Source organism: Cadophora gregata (genome assembly GCF_030347475.1).
Source record: "Cadophora gregata isolate MNR1 chromosome Unknown scaffold_7, whole genome shotgun sequence".
In the NCBI taxonomy this organism is placed as follows: domain Eukaryota; kingdom Fungi; phylum Ascomycota; class Leotiomycetes; order Helotiales; family Ploettnerulaceae; genus Cadophora; species Cadophora gregata.
Window position 1 is genome coordinate 2,312,907 of NW_026695930.1, and position 25,037 is coordinate 2,337,943.

The 25,037-nt window shown below is 47.7% G+C and overlaps 9 protein-coding genes and 1 non-coding gene across 10 annotated transcripts; 4 read left to right on the forward strand and 6 right to left on the reverse strand.

The window, feature by feature from the left end:
• The first annotated feature begins 1,646 nt into the window (after positions 1 to 1,646).
• On the forward strand, positions 1,647 to 1,775 carry ONS95_013529. Its single transcript has one exon. It is a non-coding gene; the product is annotated as a tRNA-Thr (tRNA).
• A 417-nt stretch (positions 1,776 to 2,192) lies between these two features.
• NUT1 (mediator complex subunit) lies at positions 2,193 to 5,374 on the forward strand (the record flags this gene model as incomplete). The annotated part of the gene is made up of 4 exons (XM_058507183.1): positions 2,193 to 3,104; positions 3,156 to 3,218; positions 3,265 to 3,774; positions 3,821 to 5,374. 4 exons carry the CDS (start codon positions 2,193 to 2,195, stop codon positions 5,372 to 5,374), a joined length of 3,039 nt encoding a protein of 1,012 aa, XP_058357914.1.
• A 1,176-nt stretch (positions 5,375 to 6,550) lies between these two features.
• ONS95_013531 (uncharacterized protein) lies at positions 6,551 to 7,479 on the forward strand (the record flags this gene model as incomplete). Its single annotated transcript, XM_058507184.1, has 4 exons — positions 6,551 to 6,768; positions 6,831 to 7,029; positions 7,088 to 7,102; positions 7,174 to 7,479. The coding sequence occupies 4 exons, from the start codon at positions 6,551 to 6,553 to the stop codon at positions 7,477 to 7,479; spliced, it is 738 nt and encodes a 245-aa protein (XP_058357915.1).
• A 509-nt stretch (positions 7,480 to 7,988) lies between these two features.
• SDH1_3 (succinate dehydrogenase flavoprotein subunit) lies at positions 7,989 to 10,179 on the reverse strand (the record flags this gene model as incomplete). Its single annotated transcript, XM_058507185.1, has 4 exons — positions 7,989 to 9,586; positions 9,658 to 9,727; positions 9,877 to 9,967; positions 10,028 to 10,179. The coding sequence occupies 4 exons, from the start codon at positions 10,177 to 10,179 to the stop codon at positions 7,989 to 7,991; spliced, it is 1,911 nt and encodes a 636-aa protein (XP_058357916.1).
• Positions 10,180 to 10,293: 114 nt separating this feature from the next.
• On the reverse strand, positions 10,294 to 12,496 carry ONS95_013533 (uncharacterized protein). Its single transcript, XM_058507186.1, has 4 exons — positions 12,272 to 12,496; positions 12,039 to 12,184; positions 11,571 to 11,984; positions 10,294 to 11,519 (listed from the first exon to the last, which is right to left on the reverse strand). Exons 1-4 carry the CDS (start codon positions 12,279 to 12,281, stop codon positions 10,548 to 10,550), a joined length of 1,542 nt encoding a protein of 513 aa, XP_058357917.1. The 5' UTR covers positions 12,282 to 12,496; the 3' UTR covers positions 10,294 to 10,547.
• Positions 12,497 to 13,080: 584 nt separating this feature from the next.
• Positions 13,081 to 17,007, reverse strand: ONS95_013534 (uncharacterized protein). Its single transcript, XM_058507187.1, has 5 exons — positions 14,947 to 17,007; positions 14,565 to 14,896; positions 14,332 to 14,512; positions 13,988 to 14,280; positions 13,081 to 13,939 (listed from the first exon to the last, which is right to left on the reverse strand). Exons 1-5 carry the CDS (start codon positions 15,011 to 15,013, stop codon positions 13,286 to 13,288), a joined length of 1,527 nt encoding a protein of 508 aa, XP_058357918.1. The 5' UTR covers positions 15,014 to 17,007; the 3' UTR covers positions 13,081 to 13,285.
• Positions 17,008 to 18,145: 1,138 nt separating this feature from the next.
• ONS95_013536 (uncharacterized protein) lies at positions 18,146 to 19,081 on the reverse strand (the record flags this gene model as incomplete). Its single annotated transcript, XM_058507188.1, has 2 exons — positions 18,146 to 18,821; positions 18,879 to 19,081. The coding sequence occupies 2 exons, from the start codon at positions 19,079 to 19,081 to the stop codon at positions 18,146 to 18,148; spliced, it is 879 nt and encodes a 292-aa protein (XP_058357919.1).
• Positions 19,082 to 20,734: 1,653 nt separating this feature from the next.
• Positions 20,735 to 22,688, forward strand: ONS95_013537 (uncharacterized protein; the record flags this gene model as incomplete). Its single annotated transcript, XM_058507189.1, has 4 exons — positions 20,735 to 21,235; positions 21,305 to 21,901; positions 21,949 to 22,074; positions 22,152 to 22,688. The coding sequence occupies 4 exons, from the start codon at positions 20,735 to 20,737 to the stop codon at positions 22,686 to 22,688; spliced, it is 1,761 nt and encodes a 586-aa protein (XP_058357920.1).
• A 171-nt stretch (positions 22,689 to 22,859) lies between these two features.
• On the reverse strand, positions 22,860 to 24,000 carry TSC10 (3-dehydrosphinganine reductase; the record flags this gene model as incomplete). The annotated part of the gene is made up of 3 exons (XM_058507190.1): positions 22,860 to 23,645; positions 23,702 to 23,833; positions 23,884 to 24,000. The coding sequence occupies 3 exons, from the start codon at positions 23,998 to 24,000 to the stop codon at positions 22,860 to 22,862; spliced, it is 1,035 nt and encodes a 344-aa protein (XP_058357921.1).
• Positions 24,001 to 24,307: 307 nt separating this feature from the next.
• On the reverse strand, positions 24,308 to 24,970 carry ONS95_013539 (uncharacterized protein; the record flags this gene model as incomplete). Its single annotated transcript, XM_058507191.1, has 1 exon — positions 24,308 to 24,970. The coding sequence occupies one exon, from the start codon at positions 24,968 to 24,970 to the stop codon at positions 24,308 to 24,310; it is 663 nt and encodes a 220-aa protein (XP_058357922.1).
• Between the last annotated feature and the right edge of the window lie 67 nt (positions 24,971 to 25,037).

A 25,037-nucleotide genomic window follows, 5' to 3' on the forward strand; every position in this document is an offset into this window, starting at 1 on the left:
CTGCTACAGCATAATGTCAGATGAAAAATGAAGAAAGTTTAAAAATGACTCTCTATATTGTTGAAGTGATTACGAAGTCTTATTAGCCCTGATCAATAGAGACCAAAATGCGGAGACCCCAGTGGGCACGAAAGTCTACAGGAGTAGTTACGACTATCACCTTCTCTTCAGTTTCGTTTCTTTTTGCTTTTCAAATTCTGCAATGTCGCATTGCTACGAGTAGTACCTCCTTGATCCCAACGCATGAGGTACAAACGACGTGCTTCTTCTACCTCAGATCCCAAAGCACAAGGAAGGATCTAGCCACACTGTCGGAGGACTGAAGCTTCAACCTCAAGTAGCTCTATTCCATCACTTCAACTTGGGGAGAATCAAGACCGCTGAACAACGATTCCCAATCCTCCTTATCCACACCTTTGACTCCCCTTCCCGCTCATTCATATCCATACCGAATTTCATCTTCATATTCATATTCAACATCTCTCGCTCTGGCTCATCTACTCATTGACAATCGCAATCAACTCTTCTTAGCTCGGGAGTGTGTTGAAAGGGGGAAATGATGATTGGGTTGGAAATGACTGTGGCGGTGAAACGAGTATGGAATTAAAGATCGAGAAGAAGAAGGAAATGATTGAAAGATTAGTAGTGATCGAGAGGGGAATCAACGAGCGAGAAGCGTTCTTGAGTTGGTGTGGTCGAGTTGGTGTGGTCAAGTTGGAGACTTGCTAGGCAAGCTACATCGAACTAGTCGGTTTAACAGCTGGACTTGCTTTGAAGTTTGAGTTACAACTTCTGAGCAAGTGGTTGAGTGAACCGCTGCCCACTTGACAAGTGTGTCATATCTGTATCTTAGTTATATGGCGTACATTACGAAGAGGATATTTTTTCCCTCTGCTGAATAACAGTCCTACTTCAAGGTAACAGGTAGATCGGTGCCACAAAGAGGGTGATTCACGGAAGGATAGCTTCTTTTACGAGAACAATGATTATTTCAACGAGGAAGTACCAATTCAACGAGGAAGTACCAAGACGTGACGAGATTATAACGTACTTCTTCAGAATGTCTATTCGAGAAGTGTTTGATGCGGGTGTCTAGCTCGCTGGTCCATTGGACTTAGTGTCTAGCTGGTGGACTACGGTCTGGTTCGTCCCTAGGTTTTATTTTGGTAAATGAATATGGGAGGCCTGCAAGAAACTGTCCAAGTCATTTGGAGAATGCTAAGTTTCTGAGATTCTGAAGCAGATCTGTTATTTCAGGTTTGGGGATTTTTTTGTAGGAAGCCAAACATCGATACTGCGGCTCCGGCCTACCTATTGAAATGTGGATTGTACAATGCAGAGGATATAGTGCCTTATGCTAGCTACAGTTTACCATCAGGTAAGGAATGATAGTTCTTTTGGAACTGAAGATATCTGAGGGACGGTACTGTATTTGTAGGCTGTCCCAGACCATTTCACTGTTTACTTCAAACTTCGTATCTAATCCCTGACAAGCCCCGCATAAGCGAGCATTCTTTGAATAATACCCTCCACAAATAAATCCACCTTCAGAATCCACACTCCTCTGCAAAGTCCTACCTCCTATAACTAACCAAATAACCACTTTCCAGCCACTCAGCACATTGAAACGTGCCATCTGGGATTCAGCCCGTATAGCTCAAGTACTTCCCCCTATTCCAAATTCAAAATCCAAGAGCATTTAACTAATTCTTCAACAGTGGTAGAGCGCGTCACTAGTAATGACGAGGTTGCCGGTTCGATTCCGTCTATGGGCAGTTAAATCTGTCTGATCTTTACTTTTTGAAATAATTTTTAAGCTGGAAATATAATTCTTTTGGTGTTTTGTTGCTTAGATTTTACTAGCGCGAGGCTGCACCTCGCTGGAGTGTACCAAGTGCGGAGACCTCGCAAATTGGTGAAAAAATTATAGGCGGATCGTTGAATACGAACTTCAAGACTATCTATTACGTAGCATTGGAAGATTTGTGATTCTGAGTATTTTTCAATTTGATTGTTTACCTTCATTTTGCTGTACGGCTCGCCTGAATCACGTGGCCATCAGGCTGAGCCTTGGCGTTCCCGTCGCGTCACATTCAGTTAATGAAGCTCCAAACCTCCTTGGAGCTCGTACGCCCAACTGCGAGCCTCTTGCCATGCAAGATTCATGACTCCAATTGTAGACGAGCTTCAAAATGTCTGCCAGTTTGCCCGCCTGGCAAACTTTCCTCGCTCGCTGTATTGAGTCGCGACTCGACCCCGAACCCTTCACAACCTACCTCACAATCCTCGACACCCAAGAACCCCTTCCTCCACCTCGAATCGTCGACTTGTTCCTTGCTCCACGAGAAGAGGGTAGTTATGCCCTCGATCCTCTGGTCATCCAGTACATTCAGGTTCTCTTGAGCTCGAGAAAGGTCAACGTGCCAACTGTTTTGAGGGGACTATGGAGGGTTTCCAGCTTCAGAACCCAGATAGATGGCGACGCAGAGGGAAAAGAGAGTGGAAATGGTGAAGTGGGCAAGCAAAAAGCTGGGAAGAGGTGGAAGAATTCATATACCACCGAGGAGACGCTCTTTTATCGCATCACGAAATATATATCCTCTGGAACCGCTCCTCGAGACCTACAAGAGGCAGTGGAATTGATTACTGTTTGTATACAATGGATGGAGACTGTGGTATCTGCGAGCCGTGTAGGACATGAAATGCTGAGTCTAGCACCAACACATACAGCTGAGATGGCAGCTCAACACATGGCATTGGGCACTTTAGTGATTGCAGTGGTGGAAAATGCGAAAGTCGTTCATGCCTTGGGTACTAGAGCGGTTCCGAAAACAACCAGGAAACACTTGGGGAAGTCTCTGGAAGGCTTTGTACCACTACTATTACAATGTAGTCCTCAAGGTGCTGCGAGATTAGAGGTGTTCCGAACAGAAACCCTGGTTAGCCTGGAACCAATAGAGACCAAGGAACCGATGGCTGCAGCAGACAAGGAGATTGAGGAGATTCTCGAGGATGGGTTACAATTGGGCGTGGATAGCATGGTTGTGGAGGAACTCCCAGTGATGAATACCAGGGCTGGATTATATGTTTATTTCAATTCCTTGGTGGGCCAAGTCAATCCGCTTGACTCTAGACTAAATGCTGATTGTTACCAGCTCGTTGCAAGACCATTAATTGACGACAGTACCATTTTTGCATATTTACACAATAGATACCAGGTAACTCTATCCAAGAAATCCTCAAGGCTTTTGCTGACAGCCTTAGGGCGACATTCGCTCAACCATGGTAGACATCATAGTTGCCGCATTTGACATTCTTGCGAATGCTCAATCTCGGAATGAGCGCACACAATCAACCACTGTTCTTGTATCATTTCTCATCAACAAGATACCTCTTTTACTGTCGACTCTCTCATCATCTCTGTTCCCACCTCTCACAGCGGAATACTGCATTACCGAGGCTCTTAGGCAGGTCGACATCAATCTTTTCCCTACATTATCAAACATGTTCGATGACCCGAGCGGTAACATGTTTCCGGACTCCGTCCGTGCTGATTTCTGCTTCGCTTGTTGTCTCCATGGATTGGTAGAGGAGGCAAACATTCTAGACGTCCTTGGAGAAGATCCGCTACAAAGTTTACCCGCCGAAGGACGTTACTCCAAGGATGACTTAGTTCAGCAATGCTTGTCAGATCCCGAGCAAGCTGAACGTCTGATCGATGATTTGCAGAAGATGAATGGCAATGGCGGTGCAGTCAGTCAAGCCATTACGGAGGTAAGCTTGAAACGCAATCCAGCCGCTTTCCAGCTAACCATCACAGGTCATCGCGCGATTGTGTAGCAACAAAGAGACAATGTCTCTGAAGGGTTTATGCAGTAAGCTCGTCAAGATACCTTCATCACTTGATGTGATGCTATTGTTCGACAAGCCAACATCATTTCTCCAACCTATTTGTGACTTACTTGACAATTGGCATTACGATGAGGATCAAGGAGAGTACCAGCCAGTTTATGAAGAGTTCGGTTCCATCCTCCTCCTAGTATTATCCTACGCCAATCGGTATAATTTATCACCAGTCGACCTTGGGATTCGGAATCCAGACTCATTTGTAGCGAAACTTTTGAACCAAGGCCATCTCAGCAAGAAGATGGAACAGCTATCCGAACAGGAGCAGACTCACCTCGATGGCTGGATCAAGGGTCTGTTCGATAACGAGAGTGGTGGACTTGGCGATGAACTCATGTCTTCATGTCCACCACAAGACTTTTACCTTTTGGTGCCAACATTATTTCATGAGATCGTCCTAGGATGCTCGACCAAGAATCTCTCCGAAGATGCCTTGAAAGGGGGTCTCGAGTACCTGGTCGATACTTTCCTGCTTCCATCACTGGTTCCTGGTATTACCTGGCTTGCTTGCCATCTCTGGGAATCTCGCGGCGATGGCAATGCTGTGCTTCAGATATTATCTGCTCTCATCACAAGCCCAACATCAATATCAAACAATACTGAAGCTTCCCAAATGCTCAACTCGATTCTGAATATCGTCGCAAAGAATCTCGAACATAGTCTTCGTTGGCTTCAACGAGCAGAACCATCAAGGCAAGACATCGAACCACTTCTCAAAGCCCTACGTGGTAACTTGGGTTGGGAAAGAAGAGGTGCAGCGGGCCATACAGAACTAGAATCATGGACAGCTACACCAAATGGCGGCCTAGTTGTCGCCGTGAAGTCGACCATCACCCATCTCGTGCAATGGGGTCTCAATCCAACCCTCAACAGTAATCCTGCCAACTACACACACCGACAAATTCTCGTTGCCATCAAGATGTTGACTGCGAAACGAGTTCTCGGTGCGATCATCGACGAGGTGAAAGCACAAACAACAGCAGGAAATGGAAGTGTTGCACTTGATGTAGCATGTGCCCTCATCTGCGCGCCAGATGCTGGCAGCTGGAATTCTGGTATTCAGACAGATATCATGGGCGCCGCGACCATCACACTTCAAGAACGTCGCATGACTCTGCGCGAGGCTTTGAAAATGGAAGCAGACAATGCTCCCAAGCTCCACAAGACTGATCCTTTCCATGCAGAGACCATTGTTCGTCTCTACCGAAAGGTCGAAGCACAATTAAACATGCCGCAGCAGACTATGCTACAGCACGATGCTCTTGGCGATCTCAACAGCGCGATCGAAGCTGTTGGTATGGACGCTCTTGCAGCTGACGCGCTGCATGGCGATGGTCTCGGAGATGGCACGGATCTGGGACTTGGAGATCCTCATGCAGACTTGATGCAGGGTCTTATGGGGGCTGGGGCGGACGATCTTTTGGGATTCAGTAGTGGTGGAGATTTGGGAGATGGTTTGGGATTCTGATCCCATTTTGTACAAACACTGTGATGATTGGTGATGTACTGTCGCATGCTGTGGCGTTCGGTTGGCTTGCGCGAGTGTCAAGTGGACGGCGCCATCCGCACATCCGGTCATGACTTGAAAAGCGAAGGCGCTGTGGCTGAAACTTGGTGAATATCACAGAAACCACATCTATCCTCATCGATTGAACCTCAGGAAACACTTATTGCCTGATGATTTGGAGTTGATCTGAAGTATCTGACTGCGGCCTTCATTTAACTTTTCGCGGAGCATTTTCTCCGTCCACGACCATCACGACTTCTTCTCCATACACTCTTTCCAATACTCAGCCTAATGCATTTCCTGCAGTCAACGAATATGCATATTCCCAAAACTAGCAGCCAGTTCGCCTGATCAAGTTGGTCCGGAAAATTGACATGAAAGGGGCAGGAAAGGCGCAGTCCAGGCAAGCTTCTCAGCTCCTCCTGTTCAGCCGCAAAGCTGAATGGGGATGCCAGCCGCAATATTGATATCGCTTAACCCCCGCGTTCGCTCGAGAAATTTCTCCGTCGCTCCTCTTCTGAGACATATTTCAACAGATGACTTCCTATTTGCATGGTTCACCGTTTAACGCCACTGAATCGGTTTGCGTTGGAGGCTCCAAATGATTGGGATTTTGAGGGGAACAACCGATTCGTCAACAACTTAGTGATGAGAGCTTCGAGATCCACTGTAAACGATACCAAATCAACTAATCCTTTGAAGTCTGGAATAGGCCCATCTCACACTTCCTAAATATCCGTGCAGATTTGTTTCTCGGGACAATCAACAGTGGGTCGAGAATGACTATTCGTGCTTTCGCGAGGCACAGATTTACACGCCACCACTTCAGACTGATGCGTAGAGGACCCTGCTTCAAATAATTGACAGCGATCATTCCAAAAGCTGAACCCTTTGTGGTCTGAATTACTTCGTATTACTGTTCACTTTCCATCCCGCTGTCAACAGGATCCACCTCAACCCTTGTGCTGCGCAGTAGTCATGGGTCCATCTGGAAATGCGGATTTGGATGCGACTCCAAAAGAGTTTCTAGAGAGTACAAAAATCATATAAAGGACAACAAGTTCTCTACATTCTTGTTTCCTCACAGCCAATCTACTTCCTCTGTCATCCTTACTCCATCTGTCTTTCATAGCAAACATGCGCTCCTTATTGATCGTCTTATCTCTGGCATCTCTCGTGATTGCCGTCCCACACGATTCTTCAGATTCCAAGAACATCTTTCAAAGAGCAAAATGTAATGCAGATAACTGTCTTCGGGCCGTAACTGGTACACAACCAGGCCAGACCCAGACTCGAGTGGACCGAAAGGGGGATTGTTCAAGCTTCTTTCAACCGACTACGACTGCTAGTGCAACGTAAGTGCATCTTCCCAAATACTTCCCGTACAATCTCGTGGCATAACTGACTTCTTATGCAGAACCGTCACTGTTACTTTCACCGCAGCCCCAGTGTTCCCACACAAACGAGAGGTCGAAAACCAAATCGAAAATCGCCAGGCACTTGATGCACCCTTCACTGTTCCTGCCTATGCTAGTCCTTGCTCAGGGACGGTCAGATACTCCAGCGCCTGTAGCTGTTTTGGAGTGACTGCTACAACTGTCACTGCCCCCGCACCTGTAAGTCTCCACTGCCACCCGTACCCAATGTTTAATCAATGCTAAAGTTGTATATCAGACCTTCACCGAGGCTGTACGTATTCCCACGCATTTCTCAGTGCACTATTCATTCTCATGGAATCTGTTACTAACAGCCAACCCCAGGTCAACGTCCCATACCCTCCCTTCCTGGCTGTCTTCTACTCCGAGCCCTACTTCCAGGGCATTCGTCTGATCGTCGACCCCTCCGAAGCCGGTAACTGCGTGGATGTGCCTGCAGAGTTCGCTCGACAAGCTTCTTCCGTTTGGTGGGGAGTCGGCCAACAGTGCTACATGTACGAGTTCGCTGATTGTTTGGGCTATTTCGCCAGAGTTGACAAGACTGGTGCGGGTGGAACGAATGATGATTTCCACAGAGTCACCCCACCTTTCTACAAGAGAATGACCAGTTACAGGTGTACTTTGCCGTAAAAGTGTGGCTCGGTACATACGTGGGAAGAAAGTTTTGGGAATCAAGGTACTGGTGGTTGAGGACATTGGTCTCAAGAAGGGGATTCGAGATCTTGGAAGGTGGTGGGTTTCGTTGTAAGTACTAGGCTTAACAAGGCTGCGAAGAAATTTGAGACATCGAATTTTCGATCTCTCGAATCAATTTGGGGCTTGTGAACTCGCTCGTGTTTGTTCCGGAGGTGATTGAGCGAATGCCCCTCTCCAACCCCCTTTCTACCCAGATGAGTGCGGACCAGAAAGTGCCTGATGCGCCTCAGTGCACTTCCCTGTTATTTAAGATCACCATGTCTGGGTAAGGATGTTGGAATGAGACAACTTTACAGCGAGCGAAGGAGGTAGGTTGTGGTAAATGTTCGCAGGGTAGCGCGTTTCGGAGCATTCTTGGAACGATCACGAGACCAATCAAAAATTGTTTTGCCAATAGTACTGTGTTATCATAGCTTGCAATATCATTCTTACATCTATAATATCTAATAAGATCTCTTATTAGGTGGAACACTTGGACACTCCTTCTCGTCTAAAGTCTTCAAAACAACGTCCCGATAACCGATCCTCACATCTTCGCCTTCTCTTTGCCAACTCAAAGTATGCTTCAAGAACTCCTTGTCATCTCTCTCCCCAAAGTCCTCTCTAGCATGACTTCCCCTGCTTTCTTTCCTCATCAATGCACTCTTTGCCGTTTGGCTCGCACAGGTTAGTAGATTCCTCATCTCCAATGTCTCGATTAGATCACTGTTCCATATTAAACTTCGGTCTGACACACTCAATCGCTCAGCAAAGTCCTTTTCAACCTTCTGCACAGCCGAATGTCCTGTCGATAATGACTCCTCGGTACGGAAGACCGCAATGTCTGTTTGCATCGCTTTCTGCATATCCATTCGAAGCTTCGAACTTGGCATGTCACCGGATGACATACGAATCTTCTCCATGTCTGCGAGTGAGTCTCTCCCGATGTCGTCTGGTGCTTTCAAATGCGGCATACCCTTTTCGTTGTTCTCTGCGATGTGCAATGCTGCAGCTCGCCCAAACACCACAATATCAAGCAGTGAGTTGGCACCCAACCTGTTCGCACCATGGACGCTAACACAAGCTGCTTCACCGGCAGCATATAATCCCTCGACAGCCTTCTCGCTCCCATCTTCACCGATAGAGATGACTTGACCTTTCCAGTTCGTGGGCACACCTCCCATACAATAATGTACCGTGGGCAAAACTGGAATCGGTTCCCTCGTGATGTCAATCCCAGCAAAGATATTTGCAGTTTCTGCAATGCCAGGTAGCCTCTCATGAATCATCTCCTTCGGTAAATGACTCAACTGCAAGTAGATATGATCCTTCTCTGCACCACATCCTCTCCCCTCCCGAATCTCCATATTCATACTCCGACTCACCACGTCCCGACTGGCAAGATCCTTAGCCGTAGGTGCATACCGCTCCATGAACCTCTCCCCCTCACCATTCAGCAAGAACCCCCCTTCTCCTCTTGCACCCTCGGTGATTAGAACCCCGGCGCCGTAAATCCCAGACGGATGGAACTGCACAAATTCCATATCTTGATTCGGCAGTCCAGCTCGTGCGACCATCGCATTGCCATCGCCAGTACTCGTGTGTGCACTCGTGCAGCTGAAATACGCTCTTCCATACCCACCTGTCGCAAGAACGGTATTCCGCGCAAACATGCGGTGGATCGTACCGTCCTCCATGCTCAGGCATACAACGCCTACACAAGCTCCATCAACCATAAGCAGATCGAGCGCGAAATACTCAATGAAGAAGTTCGTTTCTGCTTTCAGCGATTGGCCATATAGCGTATGTAGCATGGCGTGACCTGTTCGGTCTGCTGCACAAGCTGTACGATATGCCTGTCCGCCTTTGCCGTACTTGAGGGACTGGCCTCCCAGAGGACGCTGGTAGATTTTTCCTTCCTCCGTGCGAGAAAATGGCATCCCGTAGTTTTCGAGCTCGTATACCGCCGTTGGAGCAGCTTTTGTCATGTAGTGAATTGCATCTTGATCACCGAGCCAGTCGCTGCCTTTGACTGTGTCATACATGTGCCATTTCCAATCGTCTGGGAAGTGTTAAAGAAATGATGTGGTAAAAGAGGCGTTGCAAGAAGGGCCTTTGGTGCATAGAAGTTACCTTCTGTCATGTTCCCCAGAGCAGCATTTATTCCTCCTTGAGCTGCTACCGTATGGGATCGTGTGGGAAACTGGAAATATCAGATTCTGGAGGCTTGTTGACAATCACGTGTTTGAAGGTGGAAGTGGAAGTCTGGGTCTTGGATCGTCCAATATAGGACAAAATGGAGCATCAAGCTTCCGCTTCTGCGAACTGAGAAGTAAAATGAATGATACGTACTAGCTTGCTGATACATGCAGTCTCAAGTCCTGATTCGGCGAGTCCAACAGCAGCTCTCAAGCCTGCGCCTCCTGCTCCAACGACGATTGCGCTTGGACTCAAAGTTAGTTTTGACGAAATGAAGGAACTGAAACTTGATTTACGAACTCACTCATAATGATGATCAACAACCGGGTAGCTTAATCCCAAACCCTCAGCTGCAGTTGTTGCCCTTCTTCTCTGTGCTTGAGAAACGAACGTCCTCCGATTTACACTTGGGCAGGGAGAAAGTTTTATCCTCGGTAGCCGGAAATGTCTCTTCATCTTTCAGGAGCTTTAAATAACTGGGAGAAGGAATTGTTTTTGAAATACTTTTCATCGGAATTGTAATTATAAGGAGGTGGTAGGTCTGATGTGATGATGTCTAAGTCTTGGAGACACCGCGTTGGTATCGGTTATAAAGCCGAGGCGGTCGGAAATAAAAAGGCGAGCCTTAGCCGAAGGTCAATTCCTCCACAGCATAAACTTTTTCTTCATTGTTTACTTTCTGTGACTATCGACTATCTTTTGTTGGGTTGTTCAGATTCCAACATATATTCCCTCGATGATTCTATATAGTAATGCGCTCAACATTTGCCGAGAGATAATCCCTGCTTCGCAATGCAATGCCTCCGCCGGTCTATGCAATTCTATCATCCAACTGGACTTTCAGCATCTCTGTCGTCTCTCTCTTTCTTCAGCTCACTACAAAGTCTACTCCTACCCCTAAGATACGGCCCGTATTTGATCAACACGAAAGGCATAATGGACATGACCAAAACAGCAAAACCTAGTGTCGATGTTGCCCATGCCACGCCGAGAGAATCATACATCTTCGTGACAACCAGTGGCAGCAGCGCACCAAAGATACTTCGACTACAGCTCGAAGCTGCAAACGCACTTGCAGCATAGATCGTGTACGCATCTGCTAAATAGTTGAGAAGCCCGATGAAGATCAGTTGTGTCCCAACTCCATAGACAAAGCCAGACGCAAATGGCACTGCCCAAGGAACGCTCGTCCTGGCTGTCCACCCCAACCAGAATATCGAAATCAGGGTGATAGGACCTCCGATACAGGCTGGAGGGAGCCTAAATATCTCTTCGCGTCGAATTGAAGGCTGTTTGCTAGCCTGGGACCGCTCAAGGAACCAGTCGTACAATGCACCAAGTCCGATCGCCACAAGATCTCCCGCTCCCATTGGGAGAAACATGGCACCTGATCGGCAAGGGCTCATCTCGTAGATGCCCTCGAAAATAATTGGATAGGCTCCAAAATACATGTAGAATATTCCGTAGAGTATAGCGAGGTACAAGCAGACGACTGTGACGATCGGTTCAGTGAATAGCATGCGCAGCGGAAGGAGAGTTTTCGGTTGAAGCAGGTCTCGCCAGCCTCGACTTTTCGTCTCCAGAGGCCCAAATAAATATGGATTGGTGCCGGATTTTCGAATGCTCTTTGCGCGACGCGCAAGAAGTGTTGGGCCGTATGTCTCGGGGAGAAAGATCAATCCTACAAAACTCACGCCCGCAATGATGAGAGCTATCCAGAAACTCCATCGCCATCCAAGTATTGGCGCTGAACAACCTGCGATGATTGGGGACATCAGAGGTCCGAACCCGATTGTCTGTGGATGTCAGTTTCTTGCCATCGCTCGAGATGTCTAGGTCAGCCAAACCGTGAAGAACACCGCTACTGATCGCCCTCTTGCGACAGGAGACTCGTAGATATCCGCATATATTCCCCCAACCACTGAAATAGGAGCAGAAGCACCAATACCAGCCAGCAAGCGAAAAATAAGGAGCGCACTCCAGCTTGGTGCTAGTGCCGCTGCCATTGTAGATAATGTAAACAACGAGAATGTACTGATGGTGATCCAGCGCCGGCCGTACAACTCACTTAGTGGGGCAAACACGATTGGACCGAAAACATATCCAACGAGATAGATGGACATAGGGAGAATCTTGACATTCTTGTCTGTGATTTTGAATGTGTCTGCAATGAAAGAAATCTCGTTGCTGGGAAGTGACGAGCCGAGTGTGCTGTTTATGGTCACAAGAATGCCAATCGTTGTGATGACGAGCTTCCGTGTCTGTTCTGAAGTCAGAAGTGTGACCTGAAAACTCTTTCAAATAAGTTCACAAACCAAAGACCAGTTGTAGGGATTCTCAGGATCCCCATGCTCCCACCTTATGGTCTGTGCTGGGATCGTTTCGTCATGGGGAGCAGCAACAGACCCTTCAATGGTTGATGAAGAGTCGTAGGCGTTCGGTTTCTGTCCGGCAGCGACCACTTCTGCCAATTCAATATCTATCGCTACACCAAATTCTATACCAGTAACTGGTATGCGCTTTGCGAATCATGAAGAATGAAACTCACATGGCATCATTGAGTAGTTGATATCGCTGGTAGCCGAAGTACTCTATCATCCCTGGAGAGCTGCAAAGCCTACTATCGTGTAAGTTAGGTAGCTGGCTGATCGATTCAAATCTCGCAATTCTTCGTTTCTTCCATTTCCCACTATAGAAAGATACGACCCAGAAAAATAATTGAACGCGCCGATGACGAAAACAGCCTTTGTTGAATAAATTCTTGAAAGTGACAATGACAAAGTGGGATATTGGACCGAGGCCCCGGCCGGTGACTCTGCGGCCCCGCTGTCTTACAGTAGCCTCCGGGTCACGCACTTGTATGACGGTGGACACAACCCAGTGGTTGCATTATTCCGATGTCAGCTTCTCCGAACCCCGAACTTGTATTACGAGCTGGGAAGATGACTACACAGTATATTGAAGTGGATTATCATGCGAACGAAATTACAAGTTGTTCGAGATGCGAACCGTTCACAAACAAAAGCTTTTGGGGACAGCTTCTTTGCTGTGTGGTCGTATCTGCTTTAATTTCCGACGCTGCTCAGAACATACAGCAGTTCTGTCATTTACGAAAGATGAAGTCAATCGGATATCCAATATGCTTGTGTCTGTGTTGAAGAAGAGGTTCCAAGCAACTGTTTACAGACCGCCAAGCGAGCTCCTGAAGCGAGGGTGTGCGAACTTCCAGCGGGGCAGCAGCAACAGCAGCAGAACCTGAGCATCGCAGAAAGCAGTCTTGCAGGTTCGAATAAAGTTTCACTTATTAATCAAAACGATATTTTCAAGAGCTATTGTGTCGATATGTGGGCGAATCGAAATACAGAAACAACTGAGTATGACCAATGCTCGTCTAAGCTGTACAGCTTCAATTCATCAGCACTCCCGACTCTAGATATCCACCTCACTATGAAACATATATAAAATCAAGTCTCTTGACTATGGAAATATACGCTGTTACCCGGCCCAGAATTCCTAACAAAATTTATCATATCTTATAAGATTTATCAGCATAATTGAATCCTCATCGCGCCTTTTCGGACTCGTTCTCTTGAATTGGTGTCCCTAGCCCCGAAAAATATGGTGCAGGGAAGCTTGGAGCCTGTCTCAGCCTCAACGAGTCGTTAGTCATCTTTGAGTCTCCATCAATGCCGATAATCACGCGCGAGTCTTCGCTTGCCGGAGCCCATGCTAGATAGTCTCTCCTAACCTCGACATAGTCGTAGGCGAATTCTCCCATCTGGTCATCATCCATGCCGAGTAACTCTGCTTCTTCGCTGGCTCGTAGCTGCAGACCAGGCACAAGATTGATGATGAGCGCGATCATAGCAGACGTCGCGAAGCAGTAAGTTGTACAGGCTACGATGTATGCGAGCTGAATGTAGACTTGTTTCCAGTTGTTGTTCAGTCCTCCGCCGTTGATGAGACCTGTCGACACGCCGTCCAAACCGATTATGTAGTCCGTCGCGAAGATACCATTGAATAGAAGTCCAACCATTCCAGCAATCCCATGCTCTGCAAGGTTGTCCATGCTGTCGTCAATGTGGCACCAGTATTTTATCTTTGTTGCGAAGTTGGACACGATACCGACCGTGATGCCGAGGATGATGGATGCCCATGGCGGGATGAAACCCGACGCTGGAGTTGCAGCGACGAGGCCGGATATAACTCCTGAGCACTAAGTTTTGTTAGCTCGTGCTCTTGAAATAGGTGCTGGACGAAACACCCAACCAACCATCGACCATTTCTTTGCCAGCCTGAAGTCAAGCACGCACCAAGTGATGGCAGCCATCATAGCAGTTAAGCAAGAGTTCCAGCACGCCATGACAGCCCTGAGATTTGCGCCGAAGGCACTCCCTCCATTGAATCCAAGCCAGCCGAACCACAGCAGGATCGTTCCTAGTGTAACCAGCGACACGTTATGTGGGCGGAAGTTCAGCATCATCTTCTGCTGTCTTTTGCCTAGCATCATACTGTACGCAAAGGCTGATGCTCCTGAACAGATCTCGACAGGTCCGCCTACCAAGGATTAGTAAAGTCAAGAAAGTCAAACAAGCTACTCAAACATACCTCCAGCATAGTCCATAACCCCATATTTGAACGCCCATCCACTCGGATTCCAGACCCAATAGGCAATAGGGCAGTATACGAGCGTAGCCCAGCAGAAAATAAACACCATCATTGGAATGAGACGACCACGTTCAGCGATAGCTCCGGTCACGATGGCTCCCGTAGTGGCAGCGAACATCATCTGCCCAAGTCGTCAGAAAGTCGGCAACATGATTATGTGACATTGTACATACCTGATAGAAAGCATAGAGAAGCTCCGGGATCAGAGGACTTCCAGGTGATGGGTTACCGAGCGTCTTCATCAGTCCCAAGTGTCCCAAGTCTCCAATAAATCCAGATGTTCCACTCGTCGAGAATGCTAACGAGTAACCCCAGAAATACCACTGGATAGTCACGACAGAGAACGATCCCAGTGCAGCCCAGATCATGGAAAGTGCAGACTTCCGACGGGCCAGACCAGAGTATAGGAAGCCGATGCCGGGAATCATCACGAGGACCATGCACGAGCACATGATGATATAAGCTTGGTCTCCGCTTTGATACCATTGATTCAGGTTTGTTGTAGCTAAATGTATCAGTAACCATATGCACATAGTGACTGGGATGAATACGTACTTGAGTCGCCGCCATTTGGAAGTGTGCCATTGAACACCGTAGGTGCCCCAACATGACTGTACGACATCTTGAAAAGAGTGACAGAAAGTAGATACTAAGAAATTGGCTCTTGGATTTGGAACCTTTGTTTCCGGAAGTCACAGCTGCTTCCACTCCTTATAAATGAGAAAAAACAAGAAAGTTCTCACGGACTTCTTCCCATAAGATCTATCGGCGATCTGGTGGCGTGAAACCCCCACCAAAATGCAAATCTGGGAGATACACATTTCGAATCACCATAGACACATGTCCCTGTTCGGCCATTTTCTCGAGCAGAGTTTGATTGAGGCATGGCCACCTAGCGGACGAGAGAGGCGTAACCTGAAAATTGCCGAAAAAGGAAATGTGAGGCACTTTCCCCAGAAGTGCACAAACAATATGGATGACCCACTGTAGCATTTCATTGGATGTGCATCAATTCCACATAAACAAGAAGACCCCAGTGTTTCTTCATCTAAACTCTGAGGGAAATCTTATTTGCGGTCAAGTCACGTGCAGTTGGCGCCTGCTACTTGACCTCATACCACGCAGAAGTCGCCCTGTACGGTCCGCGTAAGTATTTCGGGCACGCGACAAGAGCGGGGGTCTTCCATGCGGCCAGAATGGATATCCTTGGAGGTGTGCAGTGGAAGAGTATAAGACCTAGCAGCGGATCCACCCGAGGCAGGCAAGTGGTGGCGTTGGTTGGCGTCCTTCATGATTCAAAGTCCCTTGGAATCATACGAGTCTTGATACGCCCAAAAGCCAGCGCCTATCGGGTGTTTACTCTCATGCACTTTGGGAATTTCTTTGGATGACATGCTTGAGGAACAACTCGAGAACAAACCATGCGGCTTGCCTTGAAACAAGGGCATCCCATGCAGGATGTCCAGGCTTTGTGAACAAAAAGCAGTAAGAATTCATGCGGATTTTTGGTCCAGGTAAGCCTCAAGTCGAGTTTTCCCTCCCATTCCGGCCCCACGGTTCTGGGAAGAGCCGTCCCGGCAGCCTCGGAACTGACGGCTGCACCTCCAAAGATCCAATCAAGGATTAGAAACCGGAAAGATAAGCATACAAAAGAAAAATGAGGGGAAAAGCAAAAACTTATCTTTGACGTCTAAAACAGGCAACGCAATTTGGACGTGCTAATAACCATATGTCAGCCATCGGATGATACTTCACCACTCAACCACTGTGCTGCCATTAGGATGCTGCATCTGATGTTGTAAACATGAAGATAAGGGTTTGGCTGAAGCTGTGAGAACCAATCGTTGATCGAAGCTGGTCCCTCGATGATGAGGACTCCATCTTACGCCAATTGTCGAGCATCCGTTCATTGATAGGGGCTAAAAGCCAGAGAGAAAGAAGCATGCAGAGGTGGAGAATAGAGGGCACACGAGAGTCTGCTGCCCGCAGCAGAAAACAAAGCGTGACAATTCCATCACAGCAACACAACTCGTGAATCATCATCGAACTCCGGAGGTGGTACATGCCTACCCATTTCATAGCATCCCAGAGCGGCGAGAACGGCGCAGGTGATGACAGCTATTCACTGCGAAGTTGACCTCTGAGGGCTTCGCCCAACGCTCTGGGTTTTGTGTTGACTGTACCAAATGTGACCATCCTCGACTCAATATAGACCTCTGATGTATGCCCTGCGTAAACAATCGATGTGTGGCGATGATGCACTAGCAACCACATGGCGGGGCAGGCTCGTGGGATGCAAAGGCATATGATATGGACAGTGGACAGTTGTTCTGCTTCGCAACGGTCGCCCTTAGGCCGCGCAGACTCATCAGCATCCATCCTTAGGGCTCCAATAGACCAGATGCCCATCGCTGGATGCCAGAACGATCGTGTTCTCGTGTGAAATCGAAGGAGCGGTTGTCCGACGCGTCGTGATCGGCGTTTGAGAAAGCAGGCCTCTGACCGTGCCTGTAATGCCGGAAACCCGTACTAATACGCTGTATTTCACAAAGGAGTTTGCAAGCTGGAGCACATTGGAGTTTGGTAACCCGGCGTGTCAACTGTGTTGACACTGAGAGATATGATTGTGGACGCGAGAAGAGCGCAGCTGGTGCAGTAGATTCGGTGATTAGTCAGCAGTTACCCCTCTATTTGCATCTAAACCCGCACAATTGATAAATCCGATTTCTGTCCGGGTTTCTAGAACATGAATATGAAAAGTTCATGTTCATTCCTCTGCTTGGGTATATGTGTGCTTGAATAGGTACTAGGCCTCTGCATAAGAATACAAACATGCGGAGGCATTGTAGATCTCACGTCAGCTCCCATACAAACACAACAGTTTCTGCTTCTAAATATCAATTAAATATACCCCCTACTTGTTTTATCTAGTGTTTCCAATCTGAATGTATTAATAGGAATGCAAGATACGCCATACACCTTGGCTTCGGGTCCACAATATTTCAGTACACCTATCCCGCTAGTTCCATCAGACGAATAAACAAGTCCTCGGTTATGTCGAATCTAGCCATATTCGATGGTGCCACAGGACGCTAGAGCCGCTCTGACTGGCAGGGAGAAAGTTTCAGCTTGAACCACTATCTCCGGGGCTCGTGTGCTTTCTTTTCTTTACTCCATTAAACAGAGGAAGTTCTCCGAGTACTCTACTATCGTTCCGCGGCCTGCATCCTAAGCAACAAGGAGCAGATGCGTGCGCTTTCCATCAAAAAGGGCCCTCTGGGCTCTCCTGACATCAAGCCACCATATGTAGAGCAGCTCCGTGGAGAAATAGAACAAGCTCTCATTGAATGTGATATCGAAGGATTGTCATCATGAGCTTCGATAACCCAATGGACATCGATGATTCATCAGCAAACAGTGGGGCACAGATGCTTGTGATGATCTCAAACTCCACGGCTCTCGTTCTTCAGCATCCTACAACATGGTGAGAGCTACCCGGAGATCCACACATCAGCTAGTGCTCTAATGAACAGACTACAGTGCAGCAGCTCATAGCATCCAGCCTTTATTTGCTAGTCGCGTGCTTGAGAAGTGCTGCATTGAGGCTCAGCGAACCCGAACAACAGTACAACCAGACAGCCTGCACAAACTCTTATCAACAAATGAAAGGCGGCTACAAATCGTCTTCTTGACGATGACGAGAATTTTATTGCATGAAAAAAGATGCTGTATTTTTGTAACCTTCATTTGCTCTCTATGCGCTTAGGACTTTCTCATACTTGTTTCTACTAGACCGGGCGTTCCGAAATGCTCTGACCAAAACAAATATCAAAAACACAAAAACTATTGCAGCACATCCCATAGCACCCAACCAACTCCGAAAATCCGTTCGTGGAGTCATCAATGCCAATCTGTGCGATGGGTCACAAGTTCCAGTGAACATATTTTCTGTGTCAAACGGACAGTCCGGATTCACTTCGAGGGAATCTCCTGGCTCTGGAAAAACTACGCATTTTCCAGTTTTATCCTTCACTGTGAGGCATCCGTTGCCATTGTTCGCCTCAAACATAAGCGGCGCGCTTTCGAACTTCTCATTCCACATCGCATCAGTAACGTCCTTGTCAGTTGCTCCACCGAGCACCATGATCGGTGCGCAGTTCATGAACATCTCTGGTATACTCCATCGACCGTACCATGTCCAAGCCATCACGGCTTGTCCTACAGGGAGCCAATCAGGTATCGTGAAGTTGTAAATGCTAGGCAGGACAGCTGTTTCTGAGTCTCCGTAATTGACTTCTGACAGATTTCGAATGGGGCATCCACCTTGGATGGAATGGATTACTCTCCATTCACTAAACACGGTGGGCTTCAGATCTCGTGTCACTGAAATCTGGCAGGAGCCTCCGCCGTGACTGGCTCCACCCATTGCTCTTTGATAGTCCATGTCAATCTTTGTCCGTTGTCTCAGTTCACAATTGCGCACTTACTGCAGATACTGTGTGGAGCCGCGTTCCCAGACATTCATGATGCCATTATTGTTGAAGTCCTTCTCTCCTTTACATGGCCAGTTTGACCCGTCCTTTGCCATAGGCCCATTGTCAAGAAGTTGACTGGGAAATGGAATCGGATGCTGCATAAGAGTGTGCCCGTTGACAGACAACGAGAAGAGAAAGAAGTATATCACCTGCATAATTTCGATGAAAGGAATGTGCTAATAGTTTATTGAGATTGTTGGTCCTTGCGGAGGAATGGTTCGAGACCTGACGAGATTTCAGATGAAAGCTGAGGGAATTGATAAATGATAGTAACGACAAAAGTCCGTTGTGTTGGGAGCGGGCGAGGTGTGTCGGAAGTCCCGAACCCTGATACGGTTGTTGTCAGCATCTTATTGATCGTTCGTAGCACTGAAACATCAGGGAAAACCTTATGTCTGGAAGGACCCGTGAGACGCTCTTATTTCTTGCGAAATTGTAATCATTACTTTTGCTTCTGGCAATCGTCGTTTCGCGAAACCCTCGAAACTTTAATTTAAGTTCAAGCTTGGGTATCAAGTCGCCAATAACGGCAAAGTTCTGGGAAAGACAATCTCATAGATGGTTCTAGCGCATCTCTTCAGACGTGTCGCAGCTCCACAATGGGGTCAACCTTAAACCCCCATTTTGTCTTGCGATGTCATGCTTAATCCCACTCCCGCTTCCCCAGGACCTGTGCCAGAAACAATTCAGTCTTGGACAATTTGCAATGGCCCATACAAGATCACATATCGCGAAGAGGATGGGCTGACTATTGGGGAGTGACCAACGGTACCAGAGTTTCTTTTTAACGCTCTCGATTGCTCGAAGATCGCGGCAAACGATAATGAGATACCCCATGGATAGGGTGGGGAACCTAGACGACTATGCACCAATTCAGGAAAACGATCTCCGGAACAGCTCTCCGGAAAAATCTAGAACTCGGGGTCAGTTACAAGGAATCCCTTGAATGTATCATAGTAGCAGGAGCTTACTGCACAGCCTGGTCCTGGTAGTGAATATCTTGTATGTGGACCCCTAAATTTGGTTGGAACGTCAATTCATCAGTTTGGCTTGAGGCAAAGAGGTAACGCTCGCTGTAACATGGCTCTGTGTAGAATAGTTTTCTGCTTGCATATGGAATGAACCTATCTATGGTTTTGTTTTCAGCTGTTCCAGGGTCCCAGTGTCCAGAGAACCCCCCTCTCATACGGTCCTTTTGTTAGTTCGGTGCTAGCACAGGTCTGTAAAACTATTTTACGTTCCAGCATCGAGTGATACGGGGGCGTATTTCAATTTCGGAAAAGCAGCAGAACTTCGTAAAAACTTTGAGAGTCACCTCTCAGGACTTAATCGCACTTGTCACTTCGCTTCACCGTCCGATTTGCCGGTACCTTGACCTCAATTCGGATCGGACGCGAACTTGGTTGAAACTATGGCTGAGATTTCGAAAATTGAGGTGTGAGTTAGAGACACACAATAGAATCAACTAATCCCAGTTCAAGAAGTCTCATCCGAACCCTGTTGAACAAGTAGCGTTGGAAACAAGCTTCGCAACCCTTTCAGCTTGCGTCGCACTTCGACGTCTAGTAGGACCCTGGGAATCACCACCGTGATATGTCGAAGCCACCCAGAAGCGAAGTGGATAGGGGTACAAGGGAGGTACCGTCTTCGTCCAATTTCCGGGAAACCTAGCATCTCAACCAGAGTATATTCCATGCCATGTCGTCTATATATCTCATTGAACCTTTGCAGTCATCTTATTGCATCACAACACATTCGTTTCTCGTTCCTTGCTTTGCATAAACAAACAAAGAATAAGTGTGGAAGATATGCTTTGGGGACCAGCTGTCGTCCGCTCCTCTCGTTCATTCCTGACGATTGGTGGCACATTTGGGATTCTTGCCACCACTTTCGCGACACTGCATTTCGGCCAACTCACTTTGACCCTCGATCTTATCGTCAAGCTTCTGATTTCTTTTGCATATACGCATGGCTTTACCAAGATTCGCGCCAAATTCCGAAGGCCAAAAACACACACGGAAACTGGGAGTGAGGATGAGAAGACAGCTGCGCTCGCGACTTGGGAGAGTGAAGAAGGGAATGTCGCTCGGTTATCTAGCGTGGACGACAACACAGAACATCGTCTAGTCCAATCGAGTTTCACACAAAGTCAACAAATCACAACCGTTGTTGTTGGATGGCGAGAAGATGAAGACCTGTATCGCAGATGTCTTCAGAGCTTGGCGGCAGACCCTCGATACGGCCCAGTAGTGGCAGGAATAGATGGCGACACGAAAGAGGACGAGGAAATGGTCAATGTTTTCCTAGACGTAAGTCCCAACTCCCACCCTTCTTTCTCCAAGACAACAGCAACTTCGCTAAACACTCTCCACGTATAGATGTTCCCTACCGGTGTCGTGATCCGCCTCAAAGAGCAGCTCTCGAAATCACTTGATCGATATATGCTCTCTACAAACTCAAGCGATATAGAGAATGAAGCAAACAACAATCTCATTATGGATCATTTATCCACTTTCATTTATGGTCACCTTGAAGAAGCGATATTCCCACAATCCATCAAAGATATCCAAGCCGTCTGTATCGTCCAACCCCACCAATCCAAAAAGGATATCCTATTCACATCCCTGAGCTTCGCTGCCGTTATATCTGAAAAACTAAACATCCCATATATATTCAGTACGGATTCAGACTCCATCATAGTCCCCGATGCTCTCACCAAAATTATCGACTCCCTGGACAGTAACCCCAATACAGGCGGTGTATCCGGCCACTTACGATTTTCGCACCCTCGACCATCATTTCTCACACGTATGACAGCTTCGCACTACTGGTTCGAGCAAGAGATTCCAAAAGCACAAGGCGCTATATTTGGAGCGACGGAATGCCAGCCAGGTCCTTGTGCTGGCTTTCGAGTCTCGGTACTCAAATCGGTTCTGGTTCCGTGGTTTTGTCAGACGGTTTTCGGGCATAGGACGGTAGGTGAGTCTGCTTGGACCAGGGTGAAAGAGACTGACAGGTGTAGGTCGTGAATGAGGATCGCCATTTGACGACTAGGATCTTGTGGGCTGGTTTCGCAGTCCATTATGCTCCTGGTGCTATTGTGCATACCGATACACCTAATACCTTCGACGGGTGGGTGAAGCAACAGGTGGGTCGGCACAGCTCTGTTTCGCTTGTGGCAGATATTCTTCCGGTAGAGTAGGAACTGACGTCCGTGACCTTTAGGTTCGATGGTCCCGAGGAACCATGATCGAAACACTTTGGTACCCCTGGATGATCAACCAGCTGTCCCCCTGGCACGTCTACAGCATCCTCAAAGCTCGAATCGTACCACTCCTTACATTCTGGTACATCACATCCTTCGCACTTGGTTTCGGAGGCGTCATCCCCAAGTTCAACAGCATGATTCTGCTTGATACCTTCTGCTCGATCGCGCTCCAGGTTATCTACCTAGTGCAAGTCAGCCAGGATCAGGCTACCCTGTCGGATGTTATGTGGCTTGTACCTTCACTTGTTTGGTACTTTCTCATGTCGCCCGGGATTGTAGTTTGGTCACTTCTCACGCTATTGGATGATTCTTGGGGTAATGATCCGAGAGCTATGAACTTGGGAGAGGGGGAGAAGTCAGAAGCTGGAGATGCTTGGATCGGATCAGAGGTCGTCATGCGAGTTCTGAAAATGAAGCATGTGGCATTTCAAAGCCTGTGGATGGCCATTGTATTATCAGCGGCAGCTCGTGCTTCGCTGGTTTGGAGTGATTGACCATCAATAGACCTAGAAACATAAATAATAATATGTCTGAAAAATCTACCAGTACACTCTGGCTTCGAGTGAGAGAAAAAAATGATTCTAGTATGATTTATTGTGTGACGATTGTGTATTAGGGTATTGTCCACAGCATTAAGCGTTTTCTCATCTTCGACCACCTGCGTTCTAGTTCATCTTTGGATACGTACTTGGATGACCGTGCTTCTTCCCATACGCCCGAACCTTTCCATCCATATCTATGGGCACAAAGAACCAAACAATCGCAATGATCCACGACAAGAATGTGTCCCAAAGCCAATTGTTCCTCGGCGAGCAACCCCAGCACGCAGCACGCATTATCTGCCCTAGGATCCCAACAACGATCACGTGCTCTCCCCTTTCCAAGCCCTTGATAGCTCCTGCGGCCATGTCATCAGGAGTCAGACCTGGATCCCCCTCCTCAAGTTGGAATGTGATGCCCGGCTTCGTCTTATTCTCGTTGATCAGTCCCGGACTGTTGATCGTGCCAGGGAACACGGTATGGATCTTGACGTCGCCGCCGTACAGCAATATTTCCTGAGCCAAAGAGTCACCCAGACATCTGATTGCAGCCTTCGCAGGTGCATATGATGCGTAGCCAGCAATGGGATAGAACGCCGCAACAGAGCTCGTGAAGATCAGATGTTTTGGCCCACCCTTGCCCATAGCGCCTGGTGCCAGCCATTTGCTCAATATTGCTTGTGCCATGTCCGCGCAGGACCAGTAGTTGATATCCATCTGCTGCCTTTTGATCGCTCTTGAGGTTTCGAGGAAAATGCTGGGGTGGGAGGATCCGGCGACACACCATACGATGTCTGGTGCCTGGCCATTGTTCCATGCGATTGCCTCTGAGATCACCCGTTCACTTGAATCGTCTGCTACGTCTGCGCTGATGTACTGGAATCGTTGGGAGGAAGGGTTTAAGGCAGCGGCCTGGGAGGGAGAAAGAGATGAGCTTCGGACATTTGAATTAATGGCCAGAACCCTACCTTGACCTGAGCGAGTGCCTCCTCCAGTTTGGCAACATTCCGTGCTACAATAATAACATTTGCCCCCTTCTGCGCAAGCTGAATGGCAGCACTCCTGCCCATGCCCTCGGAGGCGCCGGTAAGGAGGACGGTCTGTTGACAGTCAGCGAGGCTGTGGAGAAGTGAAGAGGTTTGCGCCGCACCTTGCCATTGACATCGAACTTGTTCTTGCCGAATAAACCCATGATGGATGGAAGTATAGCCAGAAACCCAACAACAATGCTCGCGATAGTCCAGGCGCCCAAGTCGAGGGCGGCCATAATGTGGTGGTTTTATGTAGAAAGCCACGCCGCAGGGCTGTCAGCAAGCAGATTTGGTCGTCAACTTACTGTAATCTCGGCAGTCTAGCGGATAAGAGATAAGCTTTCAAGGGGGAGCAGGAACACTTAGCCGAGCCCACAGGCTCTTATGTAAACAGTCGATGAAATATCGAGCCTTGAAATGAATAATTTGACCGTATACTGAGGATCGCTTTGTTTGTTGATCTTGACAGATACCATGGAGAAAAACACATCGCTCATATGGGCGTGTTATATGTTCTGAATTGTCGCTTTCTGGTCCTCCAACTCAGTAAATATCAACATCAACAACAGGAAGTCCCATCTCGACAGCTTCTCCATCCATAATCCCTTGAACGTAAGCTTCCCCAACAAGTCTACGAGTTTCTCGATCATCAACCCTCAGAATGAGAGGTACGTCTGCTCCTGCAACGATAATTACGACATCTCCTGGCATCATTCTCTCTGGACCCATCCCAATCCATCCTCTTTCCGTCACAAACGCTTTCATTCCTGCAGTGACTGTGCTCGAAGTAACGTAAAAGAGATCGACTAACTCGTCCGTCATTAACTTTTGCAAGAACTCCTCAGAAATCTCTGAAATGTCTCCAGAATACTGTTTAGTCCATAAGGTATATGCTTTCCTAGCATTTTTGGATGACCCATCTCGTGCCTTACATATTGTCCACAGTCCCTGTCTATCAATTCGCTCTCGATCTAAGGTTAAGAGACGAAAGACCGTATCTTCAAGATCCTCGTATATCTTCTTTGTATTACCCTTATCTTGAGCTACGGAGAATATGCTGTCCCAATATCGAAAGATATGCGCACGTGCTGAAGTAGACCGTGGAGGCGAGCCAATAACTTCAGCCACATAGTCCAGTTCAATCACTGCAAGCTTCAGGTGCGGCTGTTGATCCGAGAGGCGGGCGACCTGGATGTTCTGCTTCATTCCAGCCGAGGCATTGTAAGGTTTCAGATCCTTCCCTATGTCGTCGAAGAAATCCGAGACACCATCA

Excerpts from the sequence above, each read along its gene's own strand:
- ONS95_013533 (XM_058507186.1), bottom strand. Across the intron at positions 11,985-12,038 it reads ATCCCTACAACTGGTCTTTG|ACACGGAAGCTCGTCATCAC; the intron begins GTTTGTGAACTT and ends ACTTCAGAACAG. Across the intron at positions 11,520-11,570 it reads CAGTAGCGGTGTTCTTCACG|ACAATCGGGTTCGGACCTCT; the intron begins GTTTGGCTGACC and ends TGACATCCACAG.
- ONS95_013534 (XM_058507187.1), bottom strand. The coding sequence starts at position 15,013 with ATGTCGTACAGTCATGTTGGGGCACCTACGGTGTTCAATGGCACACTT. Across the intron at positions 14,513-14,564 it reads TTCTCTATGCTTTCTATCAG|ATGATGTTCGCTGCCACTAC; the intron begins GTATGTACAATG and ends CGACTTGGGCAG. Across the intron at positions 13,940-13,987 it reads AATGGTCGATGGTTGGTTGG|TGCTCAGGAGTTATATCCGG; the intron begins GTGTTTCGTCCA and ends AACAAAACTTAG.